This window comes from Pollachius pollachius (genome assembly GCF_949987615.1).
Source record: "Pollachius pollachius genome assembly, chromosome: 2".
Classification (NCBI taxonomy): domain Eukaryota; kingdom Metazoa; phylum Chordata; class Actinopteri; order Gadiformes; family Gadidae; genus Pollachius; species Pollachius pollachius.
In genome coordinates this window covers 25,629,553-25,641,736 of record NC_136935.1, presented here as the reverse complement: position 1 = coordinate 25,641,736, position 12,184 = coordinate 25,629,553, and the positions used below count along the sequence as shown (strand labels likewise).

At 47.0% G+C, this 12,184-nt stretch overlaps 1 protein-coding gene across 2 annotated transcripts in view; it reads left to right on the top strand.

Moving 5' to 3' along the window:
* The window catches only part of LOC307091786 (protein kinase C alpha type-like), a 194,801-nt gene that overhangs the window by 102,237 nt on the left and 80,380 nt on the right, over positions 1-12,184 (top strand). For both annotated transcript variants that reach the window (XM_079758587.1, XM_079758588.1), the window contains one exon: positions 1,171-1,299. In XM_079758587.1, the coding sequence (XP_079614713.1) occupies positions 1,171-1,299 (129 nt within the window). The remainder of the gene's footprint in view (positions 1-1,170; positions 1,300-12,184) is intronic.

Sequence of the window (12,184 nt, the reverse complement as noted above, 5' to 3'; positions counted from 1 at the left end):
GATAAAATAGATTTTTATTTGAATGTTACTGGGGGCTACACTGTTTGCACCTATGTGTGTTCTAATAAAACTTGAAAGGGGTTTCTCATCACCAGGTTTAGCTGAATGTATAGAAACAGGGCTTTACTGATAGTAAAGCCTACTGATAGTGATCCTGTGGGGTTGAATCAGTTTTCATCTCATAAAAGCTCCTTTCCTAGCGTTTCCCAGGCAAGGTGATTCAGCTAAAGGTCACACAATGGACCCTGGACATTTTCTACAAGAGAGCCTTGACTGCATCATCTTATCTGATACTAACGGCCAAAGTGTAATAATCAACATTCAACATGATAATGGAGTGACATTTGGTCCATTTCTAAAAAGATAACAATTGTTGTGTCCCTGCTTCCTTCAGATATCTTTATCTTTCCCATTCTCTCTCTTTTTTACTCTATCTCTATCTCTTGCTATCTGTCTTCATTTCTTGTTATCGCTGTTTTTCTATCGACCTATCTTTGTTTATCTCTACTTCAAACAGTGTCTCTCCTCCCTCTAACGATCTTTCTCTCTCTCCCTCTAACAAACAGTCTCTCTCTCCCTCTAATGATTTATGTCTCTCCTCCCTCTAACAATCTTTCTCTTTCTCCCTTTAATGGTTCCTGTTCTCCTCCCTCTAACGATCTGTCTCTCTCCCTCTAACAATGTCTGTCTCTCTGTCCCTCTAACGGTGTCTCTCTTTCCTTTTAACTGTGTCTTTCCCTCTAACTGTGTGTCTCTCTCTAATGGTGTCACTTTCTCTAACGGTGTCTGTCTCTCTATCGGTCTGTCTCTAATGCTGTCTGTCTCTCTAATGCTGTCTGTCTCTCTGACGGTGTCTCTCCTTCTGACGGTGTCTTTCTCTCTAACGTGTCTGTCTCTCTAACGGTGTCTGTTGCTTTAACCCATTTGTGCCGGCTGCTGCGCGGCGCAACATTGTATCTACTAGATACAAAGTTGCGCTGCGCAGCAGCCGGCACAAATGGGTTAACAGTGACTGTCTCTCTGTCGGTCTGTCTCTCCAACGATGTCTGTCTCTCTAACGCTCTCTGTCGCTCTGACGGTGTCTCTCTCTCTGATGGTGTCTTTCTCTCTAACGTGTCTGTCCCTCTAACGGTGTCTGTCTCTCTAACGCTGTCTCTTTGTCCCATGCAGCCTGTGACATGAACGTCCATAACCAGTGTGTGATGAACGTTCCCAGCCTTTGTGGGATGGACTTTACCGAGAGACGCGGCCGTCTGTTCCTCAAGTGTGAAGTCAGTGGGGACAGACTGCAGGTCACAGGTAGGCCTCCACACACTGACCGCTCTGAGCCACCTCCTATGCTCGGGAACACTGCCTTGTGTGTTTGTGCATGTTTGTGTTTGTGATTATGGATTTCAAGATGGCAGCCGTGAGGCTTGCCACAGTACAAGCAGTGTTCCTGTCAGTTATTTTATTGTCTGCGTTACTTGTTTGCAAAGTGTCGTGCTCAATCCAGTACACCCGACCTGAGCTCTTAAACCTCAGATCCATCTCTCACAGTGATCTTGGCCCATCTACATCATTGCTGTAGGAGAAATTACAGGACTTAAACATCTCAAGCCACTCAACACCATGGCTGCCGGCCAAAAAGGGCCACCTCTCTGGCACCTTTGCCAGGTTCAGAGGACGCCCTTACCGGCCACCGCTCCCTGCCCTTCTGCTGTCAAACGTAAGATCCCTCCAGCACAAAATGGATGAACTCCAAATTATGATTCAAACTACCAAAGACTACAGCGAATGCTCTGCCATCTGCCTGACAGAGACCTGGCTGGATCAATCAGTACCTGACCAAGCGGTAAGACTTCCAGGTTTCACATTAAATTGTGCCGATAGATCATCCAAACTATCGTGCAAGGCAAAAGGCGGTGTTGTTTGCATAATGATCAATTAACGCTGGTGTACAAATTCTACAGAACTCACCCAATTGTTCTCCCCGCACCTGGAGTACCTCACTGTCAAATGCAGACCACCATTCCTCCCACGGGAGTTTGCATCAATAATTATCATCTGTGTTTACATTCCACCTGAAGCTAACGCCAACACCACAATAGCCGAGTTGGCCAACTACGTCTCCTCAGTGGAAAATTCACACCCGGACACAGCAGTCATCATCCTTGGAGACTTTAATCAGACCAATCTGTCTGAGCTCCCTGGCTACCATCAGCAGGTAACTTGCCCCAGCAGAGGGACCAACACACTGGACCACTGCTATACTACCATCAAAGAGGCTTACCGGGCATTCCCGAGGGCTCCGCTGGGCAGGTCTGACTACACAATGCTGCTGCTAATTCCACAGTACAGGCAAAAAGTTTAATCCTCCAAGACACCACCAAAACTTGTCCGGTGCTGGTCCCCTAAAGCCATCAAGAAACTTCGGGGTTGTTTTGTGTGCACAGACTGGGATGTTTTCCATGCTGCGATGACCTCCACAACGTTGCGATGCAGTGACGTCATACGTCTATTACAATAATAATGATGTTTAAGAACATTGCATAAGAAAGGAGAAAAATTCGGCACATCTGGCAGGAAACAAAGATCTATATAGGGTTGCCAAATACAAACTGAGATCTGCAATAAGAAGAGCCAAATCCAAATATGCCACTAAACTAGAAGAACAAATCACTTCTAGGGGCACACATTTCATCTGGAAAAAACTCCAAAACATGACAAACTACAAAAAGAAACTCACCCCCACACCAGTCAGTGAAAATCAGCTTCCTGATTCACTCAACTTTTTCAATGGAAGGTTTGAGCAGGCACCGGCTCCTCCACCGTCTCCCCCTCCCCCCTTCACCATCTACGAGGAGGACCTTCAGGGGACTTAAGAGGAATAAAACCCCTGCCCGGAAAACATCAGCCCCTCCGCTCTCCAACACTGCGCTGCGGAACTGGCGGGGGTTTCCACCAACATCTTCAACACCTCCCTATGTCAAAGCTCAGTACTAAACTGCTTCAAAGAGTCCATTATCATCCCAGTTCCCAAGTCCAAGACCATCATTTGCCTCAATGACTACAGACCCATTGCCTTGACATCGGCAGTCATGAAATCATTTGAGCGCATCATACTCAATCACCTGAAAACTGTCACCAGCCCCCTCATTGACCCATACCAATTTGCATACAGAGCCAACAGGTCAGTTGAGGACATAGTCAACTTAGTAATTCAGCACATTCTGAACCACCGGGAGTCCGCAAACACATATGCCCGCATCCTGTTCATGGATTTCAGCTCTGGATTTAACACAATAAACCCGGCCAAACTGTTCGATAAATTACTGGACATGAACATCGAACCATGCATCTGTCACTGGATTCACAGCTTCCTTTGGAACAGGAAACAGAGGGTGAAGATCAACAATAATTCATCCTCCCCTCTGTTCCTCAGTATAGGCACACCTCAAGGCTGTGTCCTCTCACCCTGGCTATTCTTCCTTTACACAAACCAGCTTACATCCCTCTACAGCTATCTATGTTATATGTTTAATGTTTATTGTAATGTTGGAACCTGTACCAAGGAGCTGTACTGAAAACAAATTCCACCAGCCTGGCTGTGTGGTCATTAAAATAATCAATAAAAATCAATCAATCAATTATGTGTGTGTGTGTGAATGCTTGGGGATGGGGGCTTTGTGTAAGATTGTGTGCGCATGTGTTGTGCTACTCCTAATGAAACCCTCAGCAGGCGTATGAATGGAAACGTTGCTAATGTTAATTCACCAATGAAGAAATAAAGCTGGTTTATAAAACCCTTCCACATAACGAAGGCTGTGTCTCAGGGTCTTCATGAAATGTCTGCCGGCTGCGTCCTGCCCTGGCCATTAGATACATTGTTTTATCTCACACACAGAAAGCACAGATGGACCAAAAGGGCAATACAGACAGAAACTGATTTTAGTGACTTTCTACATGAGCGACACAATCGTAACCCTTTTCCTGGATTCAAAAGACACATTTTGGACTCTGCCACACCCACCAGAACCTTTTATTACATCTGATGTGTACAAAGATGGAGACCGCCGGCCCTGCAGGGCTGGGAGTCTCCTCCTGGCCCTGATCCATCGCTGAAGGACCCACGACCGATCAAATCGTGGTGAGGCCGAACCACGATTCAGGTCCAGGTCCCTCCAAAGAACCCATGTCACAGAGCGGACAGGTGAAAGTACTGGGCAGCGGCATTGCTACCAGTAGCCGCTTCACCAGTTGAATTGAACTGAATCTATCTTGCGTACTGGCAGTGTTGCAGTTGCGTTCTCAGTCTTCTCCCTTCTCAGTAGCCAAGCTCTTTCCTTGGTCAAGGATTGTGGTATCGTTGACAAAAGCTCAGTTTCTCTTAGCATTTTGAAGCTCAACGCTGAGGTCTTCAGTAAGAGAAGGCTCAGTCACAACACATTCATAGTCGCCATGAGGGACCGATGCCAGTATGACATCATCAAAGCCCTCTCACACGGGCTGTCTCAGATTTGTTCACTGGAACATGGCGCAGGGGATGGAGAGAGGAATAACTCCCAGTGTCTCACTCACTCACTCACTCACTCACACACTCACTCACTCACTCACTCACTCACTCACTCACTTACTCACACACACACACACACACACACACACACATAGATGAACATAGATACTTTTTCAGCTCTCACTGTTACAATCCAGCAAAAAAGTAAATAACAAAGCAGAGAGTGTATACCCCCACTCTTATCACCTGCTTTTGGTTATTTTATTCGAAATGGAAAAAAAATAGCTTTAATATAGTAAACTGCTGTTGCCATGCTGCTGCGGCTCAGTGTGCTACATGATGTGAAGGAGCTGGTATCTGAACTCACTACTTGTTACAAGTAGCTTGCCAAACACTGAGTGAGGAGTTCTTGTAAGGAGCAGGTCAAGAACCAAACTACCAAATAAGCCGTCCTGTACGAACGATGGTGATGCAGTCTGAATTTTAATCTGGCCACTCCCCCTCCAGTATTAACAGTATTGAGCAAGCCAATCTGAGTTTACCCCGACATAAATCATACTCTACCTCGGTCATAAGTCTTAACGTAGCCTGGGGAGAACAAGGGTCTGTATCTGTCCAGTAAACCCACCAGCCAGCCAGAGCTCAGTGACACCTCCCCTTGATGGGGGCCGTGGACCTTGTGGAGAGTAGTCAGCAAGCTGCCCTCATCTAATGCTCACATCCATATTCCATCGGTGCTCAGCAGATCTAACAATAAAAGATCTCAGGGGGTCGGAAATCTAATTAAGCACGCACACGACATAGGAGATAACTTTTGTGAGCAGAAGAGAGGGAGGTCTTTGGGTCTCTCCGGTAGAGTGGTTGTATGCTGCTACAAGGCTTACCCACCTCCTCAACATGCTCTACTCTGACGATCAAGCAGCTCAGACCGTTTTGAGGAACTTGCATGACATGACTAACACTATTAAGCGAAACAGAAATCATGCTGTCGCTTCTGTGGGTGACTGGTCGCCATTAAGGGATAAAGATTGCTACCTGCAGTTATCAAAGTGCTACTGAAGTATTGGAAACATTTTTATAATATCAAAATGCAAAACACACAAAAGATAATTTGGTCATCCCCTGTTTGGCCAGACGGCTGCTTTTACCTTCACTTAGGCATCGGCATGGAGGGTTCTCAGACTGAGACTGGTGCTTTTACCTCCACTGAGGCATCGGCATGGAGGGTTCTCAGACTGTGACTGGTGCCTTAACCTCCACTGAGGCATCGGCGTGGAGGGTTCTCAGACTGAGTCTGGTGCCTTAACCTCTACTGAGGTATTAGCGTGGAGGGTACCCGCGTCCCGCAAGCATGCACAGGCATAAAGAAACCTGAAGCACTCAAGTCCTGAATGGACATTTGAATACCTAGATAAGGAACAAATATCCCAATAATCCAGCTCAGCTCTAGCTGGTTGAATTTTCTTCATTACGAACCAAAGATGTATCCAGACAGTAGTTGTCGATCACATATTGTCATATCAGTATTGCCTTACTGTACATTGTGCACTGACTACAGGAACTAAGATCCTATATCATCATGACAATATTGGATCTCGGTCAATAGTGGAGTCTGAAGCCATGGTGTACACATACACACACGCACAATCACAATAAGACAAGTATGCACACGCAAACGCAATAAGAAAGTATGCACACGTAATAAGACAAGTATGCACACGCAAACACACACACAAACACACACACACACACCAAACCAGTCCTCCAAACCACACATGGAAACGGGCTCATCGCAATGCACACACTGTCTGCACTAAAACCAACTACATGTTCATCTTAAGAACAGAGTTCAACACTGAATGCAATATGGCAGCCCGTGTAAACCGTGGTGTTCCCCAGACATGTTGTGTGTCTTAAGCATGCATATATTTCCTAGATAGTTCCTGTCTCAATCAGAACAACTTGACACCTTTCCCAACTGCCAACTGTCTGTTTGTCTGGTCAGCCTGCAGTTTAGTACATAAGAGCATCAACTCACACAAGAATAAGCATGAGCATGAGATAAAGAGACCCTGAACCAACACGACGTAAGAGATAGAAGAACAAAGAGTGGATATCTCTGATGTTTTGCAGACATGTTTTTACTGGTTGGGTTGGCCAGTTTCTCTGGGAGATCAGCTAGCTTTAATTAAAGAGGCCACACTTTGTTGTGAATTTACTCCTTTTTTATCCCGTCATGAGTCCACGAGGCTGCCCCATGGGGTGGCAGGACATGTGCATGTACCCTCTCTCATGGACCTTGCTGACAGAACACAATGTGAATGGCTTTCCTCCTGTTCAGAAAGCCTTTATATCAGAGCATCAGAGCAGAGGGAGAAGACCTACCTCAGCTGTCTGGTGGTTAAGATACATTAGCTGCCGACCTACCTCAATTACCTGGTGGTTTAGATACATTATCTGCAGACCTACCTCAGCTACCTGATGGATTAGCTACATAGGCTGCAGACCTAGCTAAGATACTTGGCGGTTTAGCTACATAGGCTGCAGACCTATCTCAGCTACCTGGTGGGCTAGCTACATTAGCTGCAGACTTACCTCAGCTAACTGGTGGTTTATCTACCTTTGCTACAGACCTACCTCAGCTACCTGGTGGTTTAGCTACATAAGCTGCCGACCTACCTCAGCTGTCTGGTAGTTAAGCTACATTAGCTGCCGACCTACCTCAGCTGTCTGGTAGTTTAGCTACATTAGCTGCCGACCTACTTCAGCTACCTGGTGGTTTAGCTACATGACCTGGAGACCAAGCTAAGCTACTTAGCGGTTTAGGTACTTTAGCTGCAATTCTCCTCCTTTGGCATTTCTCCTGGACAGTGTTTCCTGTTCTGAAGTGACTGAAGCACAAAAAAAACACAACGTGCATGCACACAAAAATGCACTGACACACACACGTGCACACACAGCAAATACACACTCATGCAGCCACACACACATATGCAGTTATGCACACACACATTCCTCTGGACAACCTGCAGAGAGCCTCGAGCAACGTTGTTGTAGAAACGAGAGGAGGTTGACTCCCCAGGCGACAGAAAGCACACACTACTAGACAGACAGCTAACCCAACCAGCGCCTGCCCCGCTGCGGCGGGACAACACAGGAATGTGGCACCTCCGGCCATTCTCAAGGTGGCTCCAACCCCGCCTTAGAGTCTGTTTGCTGTCTGACTGGGCGTTGCAGCAAAAGATAATCTGTAGCCAACTTTTAACCTCTGCATTGTCATCAAGAGCTGTCGCCGACCACCTGATATGCAAACAGTAAAAATAGATAAAGAAACATCCAGTGGCTGAGCAAAAATGGCCACGCCCCTTGATACACAAGTATAACTGCAGGAAGTCATGGCCACGCCCCTTGATACACAAGTACTACTGCAGCAGCCATGGCCACGCCCCTTGATACACAAGTATTACTGCTGGCAGCAGTGGCCACGCTCCTTGATACACAAGTTGTACTGCAGGCAGCAGTGGCCAGGGGGAGACAGTTGAAAGATGTCGACAACGCTGCTTATACTCCCATTGTGTTTATTTAGCATACACAAAGAACACAATGGCAAACATATTATGGACTGCACTAAGGTTTAAACTATTTTTGAAATAACAAGCCGTGACACTATATTTACTTTACAACATTTATTTTAAATTATTATTTGTATTATTATTGTAAATGTGTATAATTTAAGAATAAATTCCCACGTACCACGACATACCCTTCCGTAGCACCAGGGAAACCCCAGGATGAAACCCTGGTCTATGCAGAGTGTGAGTGGAGGAGAGGTGATGTGACGTGTGCAGAGCCCAGCCAATCAGCACATAGCAGCCTGTGGCTCTCTGTTCTGCCCCTCTGCCTGGGCGTGGTCGGTGTCTCCCTCCAGGGCTCTGCTGACTCAACACTGGGGGAGGGTCACTGCGGGGGTAGCAAAACGGAGGAGTGACCTCTCTCTCTAAAACGCCTAGTATTATCTACATCTTTTTGTGTTTCCTGAGCTTGAGGAAGGGTCCTCTCATTGCTCAGGAGAACCCAGACTCTGTGTCAGCTGAGTTTCACTGAGTTGTCTGTAGTATTCACTCTGTGTGTGTCTGCTGGGTTTTACTGAGATGTTTGTAGCATTCACTCTGTGTGTGTGTGTATTGGGGGATGGGGGTGTGTTTAAGCGTGTGTGCTTGTTTTGACGTTAGTGTGACATTTTGAAGTGCCTTTGCGGGTAGTCCTGGTAGGCAACAGAGAGTAAGAAGCCATTTATGTCTATAAAGGCAATCCTCCCTGAGTTGTATCCTAAACAGGATGTGGACACAGGAATCAAGAAGTTATCAGCAAATTATTTTTATGGCGTACTCAAAAAAACACCCGTCCAGTATAACCAAAGACATGCCCTGGGCCCTGGGCCCAAATAATTATAATACATTTTTATGTTTTTTATCTTAATTTTTTATTTGACTAGACATGATTTTCAATATTATTGAACTGCAAACTAAACCTACGGGAGCATTTGATGAACAATATTCATGATGAACATATTACGTGTTCTCACGACGGTTATTGGTTCCAGCCCCAATATGAACAGGCTATAGCAGCTTTAGGCATAGAGGATATCTAGGGGCTCAGGATCTGATACGTCACTTTGTTAGTTTGTTATGCTGGGGAGACTGGAGAAAGCTTTTTATTATATATTTTCTTAATGCTAGGAGTGCTCCTACCTCGTACTAAAAGTTTTTACGTAGGAGTTTTTTCTGAAAAGTAATTCACAAAGGCACTGAGACCTACTCATACTAAGGATAAATCCCTAAAAGTGAACTAAGAGGGACGCCCCCTTACGTCGATTCCCGTGCACGAGTTTAGAAGCGGTCAGTACGGTGATTGGTTGTTGATATGAGTGCAGGCGGTCTCGGTGAAACTCATCCGCAACATCCCCGCAACATAGGCTATGTAATAAAACACGGAATGTCCAGACACAGGTAAGTTGTTACTTCTGACTTTATCCAGGAGCTCTCGGGTTCATGTCCACAGCATACATGTCAAGACTCACGTGAAAAGCCCCCTCCCACTGCCGTAACACCCACTAGAGTAAACATCAACAGCTACGTTACGACAGCCGTAAAGCAGAGTACCGTAAACACTCTAATACTCTGACATCTCCCCTTTTTAGTTCTACTTTCCTCAATAAAGTAAACAGATAAACATTCTGTAAAGAACAATGCTATTCTGTAGCAATAAGCAGGACCACATTAAACATCTTGTGAAATGTAAACAATGTCATTCTTCATTAAATATCAATAAACGACATTCAACCCTTGGTCTGTCTTCTGTAGTACTTATATTCAATAAACCTTTAGATTATCAAACGATTATTAAATTACTTTTCACTATAAGATAACAGTTTGCATTACTGAACTCTTTTGATATTAAGACACATCAGTTTATAACATTCTATGGAACTCTTTTTCTTTTTATGTGGCTTTACCACCTGGAACTCTTTTATGTGGTTTAAAGGTTACCACGCCTGGAACTCTTTTCCCTTCTTCCCCCCCAAAGGCCATGAGTGCGAGGACATGTTAACTCACAAGTCCAGTCTGATGACTGGCTTAGAGATCCGTCCAGACCTGGTCTGTGACAGATTTTCAGCACCAGCATGCATGCTGACACTGGAGTCCCCCTGCTGTCGATTGATGTCCGGATTGTCCGTGCAAATAGGTAAGACAGGTACTTTGCCTCCAGGCGGCTGTGGAGCAGGCATCTCCTGCAGGTGGCGCCGGTTGCGCCTGAGTCTTGCCCCCTGCTGCGTCTGGATGATGTAAGAGCGTGGCGTGACACTCTCAGCGGTCACAACTGCAGGAGCTGTCCAGGATTTCTGGTGGTCCAGCTTGGTGAGGACGTTACCACCAGGCTGAAGTGGGGGTAGGGGTCTGGCCCCATGGCGTCTGTTGTAGTAGAAGGCTTGCTTCTTCTTCTCTGCCTCGTCCTTCTGCCTGATGCGCTGCCCGTCGGGCCATGAGGGCTGCAGGTTTCTCTCGAGGGTAGGCAGTGTCGTTCGAATCTTCCGGCCCATTAGTAGTTCAGCTGGGCTGGCTCCAGTTGTGCTGCATGGTGTTGACCTGTAGCACATGAGTGCGATGAGAGGGTCGTTCTGTTTCAATATTCGCTTTGCGGTCTGCACCGCCCTCTCTGCGTGACCGTTGCCTTGTGCGTTGTGTGGGCTTGAGGTGACGTGTTCAAAGTCAAGCTCACGGGCGAGGTCTCGAAACTCTGTGCTTGTGAACTGCGGGTCGCTGACGACCACATCTGGAATGCCGTAGCGGGCGCATATAGCTTTCAGCTTCAGAGAGACATGAGCACTTGTTGTTGTTGTCATGTGCAATATCTCGATGTATCTCGAGTAGTAGTCTGAGATGATTAAGTAGTTCTGTTTATTATGTTCACATAGGTCCAGAGCTATGCGCTGCCATGGTCTGTCGGGGAGCGGGGTAGAGATCAACGGCTCCTTCTGCTGTGCTCTTCTCAACTCACAGCAGGACTGACATGACAACACCTTGTGTTTCAGTTGTGAGGAGATGCCGGGCCACCAGACAGCGGCGTTTGCCCTGTCCCGACACTTTGAGAGCCCTTGATGTCCGTCGTGGATTCTCTCAAGGATGTCTGCCCTCAGTGCCCCTGGTATCACGATGCGGCTTCCTCTCACGACCATCCCGCCATACTCTGAAAGTTCATCTCTCATAGAGAAGTACTCACGTATGTTACTTGGTACTTGGCATGCGTGTTCTGGCCAGCCGGACCCAATGTACCTGATCACTGTCTGCAGCTTCTCATCAGCTGCAGTAGCTGCTCTGATGTTGTTCATCTTCTGTGGGGTAGCTGGCACGCTGTCCATGACTGCAGCAATGTAGCACTCAACCTCAGAGTGTGTGTCTCTCCCGTCCTCCGCGTTGCTCAGAGGGCTCCGTGACAGTGTGTCTGCCACAACAAGGGTCTTCCCCGGCGCATACGCAGCCACTGGCTTAAAGCGCATGAGCCGCATAAGAAGTCTCTGGCACCTTAATGGAACGTTGTCTAAGTCTTTACTGTTCATTAGTGGGACCAGGGGCTTGTGGTCTGTCACAAGTTCAAAACTCTCCAGGCCGTAGAGGTATTTTTCAAACCGTTCACAGGCCCAGACACTCGCCAGGCACTCTTTCTCAATCTGCGCGTATCTGGTCTCTGCGTCTGTCAGCCTCCTTGAGCAGTATGCGACTGGTTTCCAGTTTTGTCCATGGAGCTGCAACAGCACGCCACCGAGCCCATAGCTGCTTGCATCAGCTGAGACAGCGGTGGGTCTGTTGACGTCATAAAACACTAATACTGGCGATGTCATCAGTAGCTCTTTTAGCTTCTCAAAAGCTGTGTGTTGTGCGGGACCCCAGGTCCAAGCTGTCTTGGACCGGAGCAGCTCGTACAGTGGCTGGCCCACTGTGGACAGGTTCGGCACATATTTACCGAGATAGTTCACCATGCCCAGGATACGTTTGAGCTCGTGGACGTTCTCTGGTGCAGCGAGCTCCCGGATTGCTTGCACCTTTGCTGGATCCGGCCGCACGCCTGTGGCATCGACCACCTGGCCCAGGAAGTTGAGCTGTTCTTGTCTGAGCTTACACTTTTCCTTAT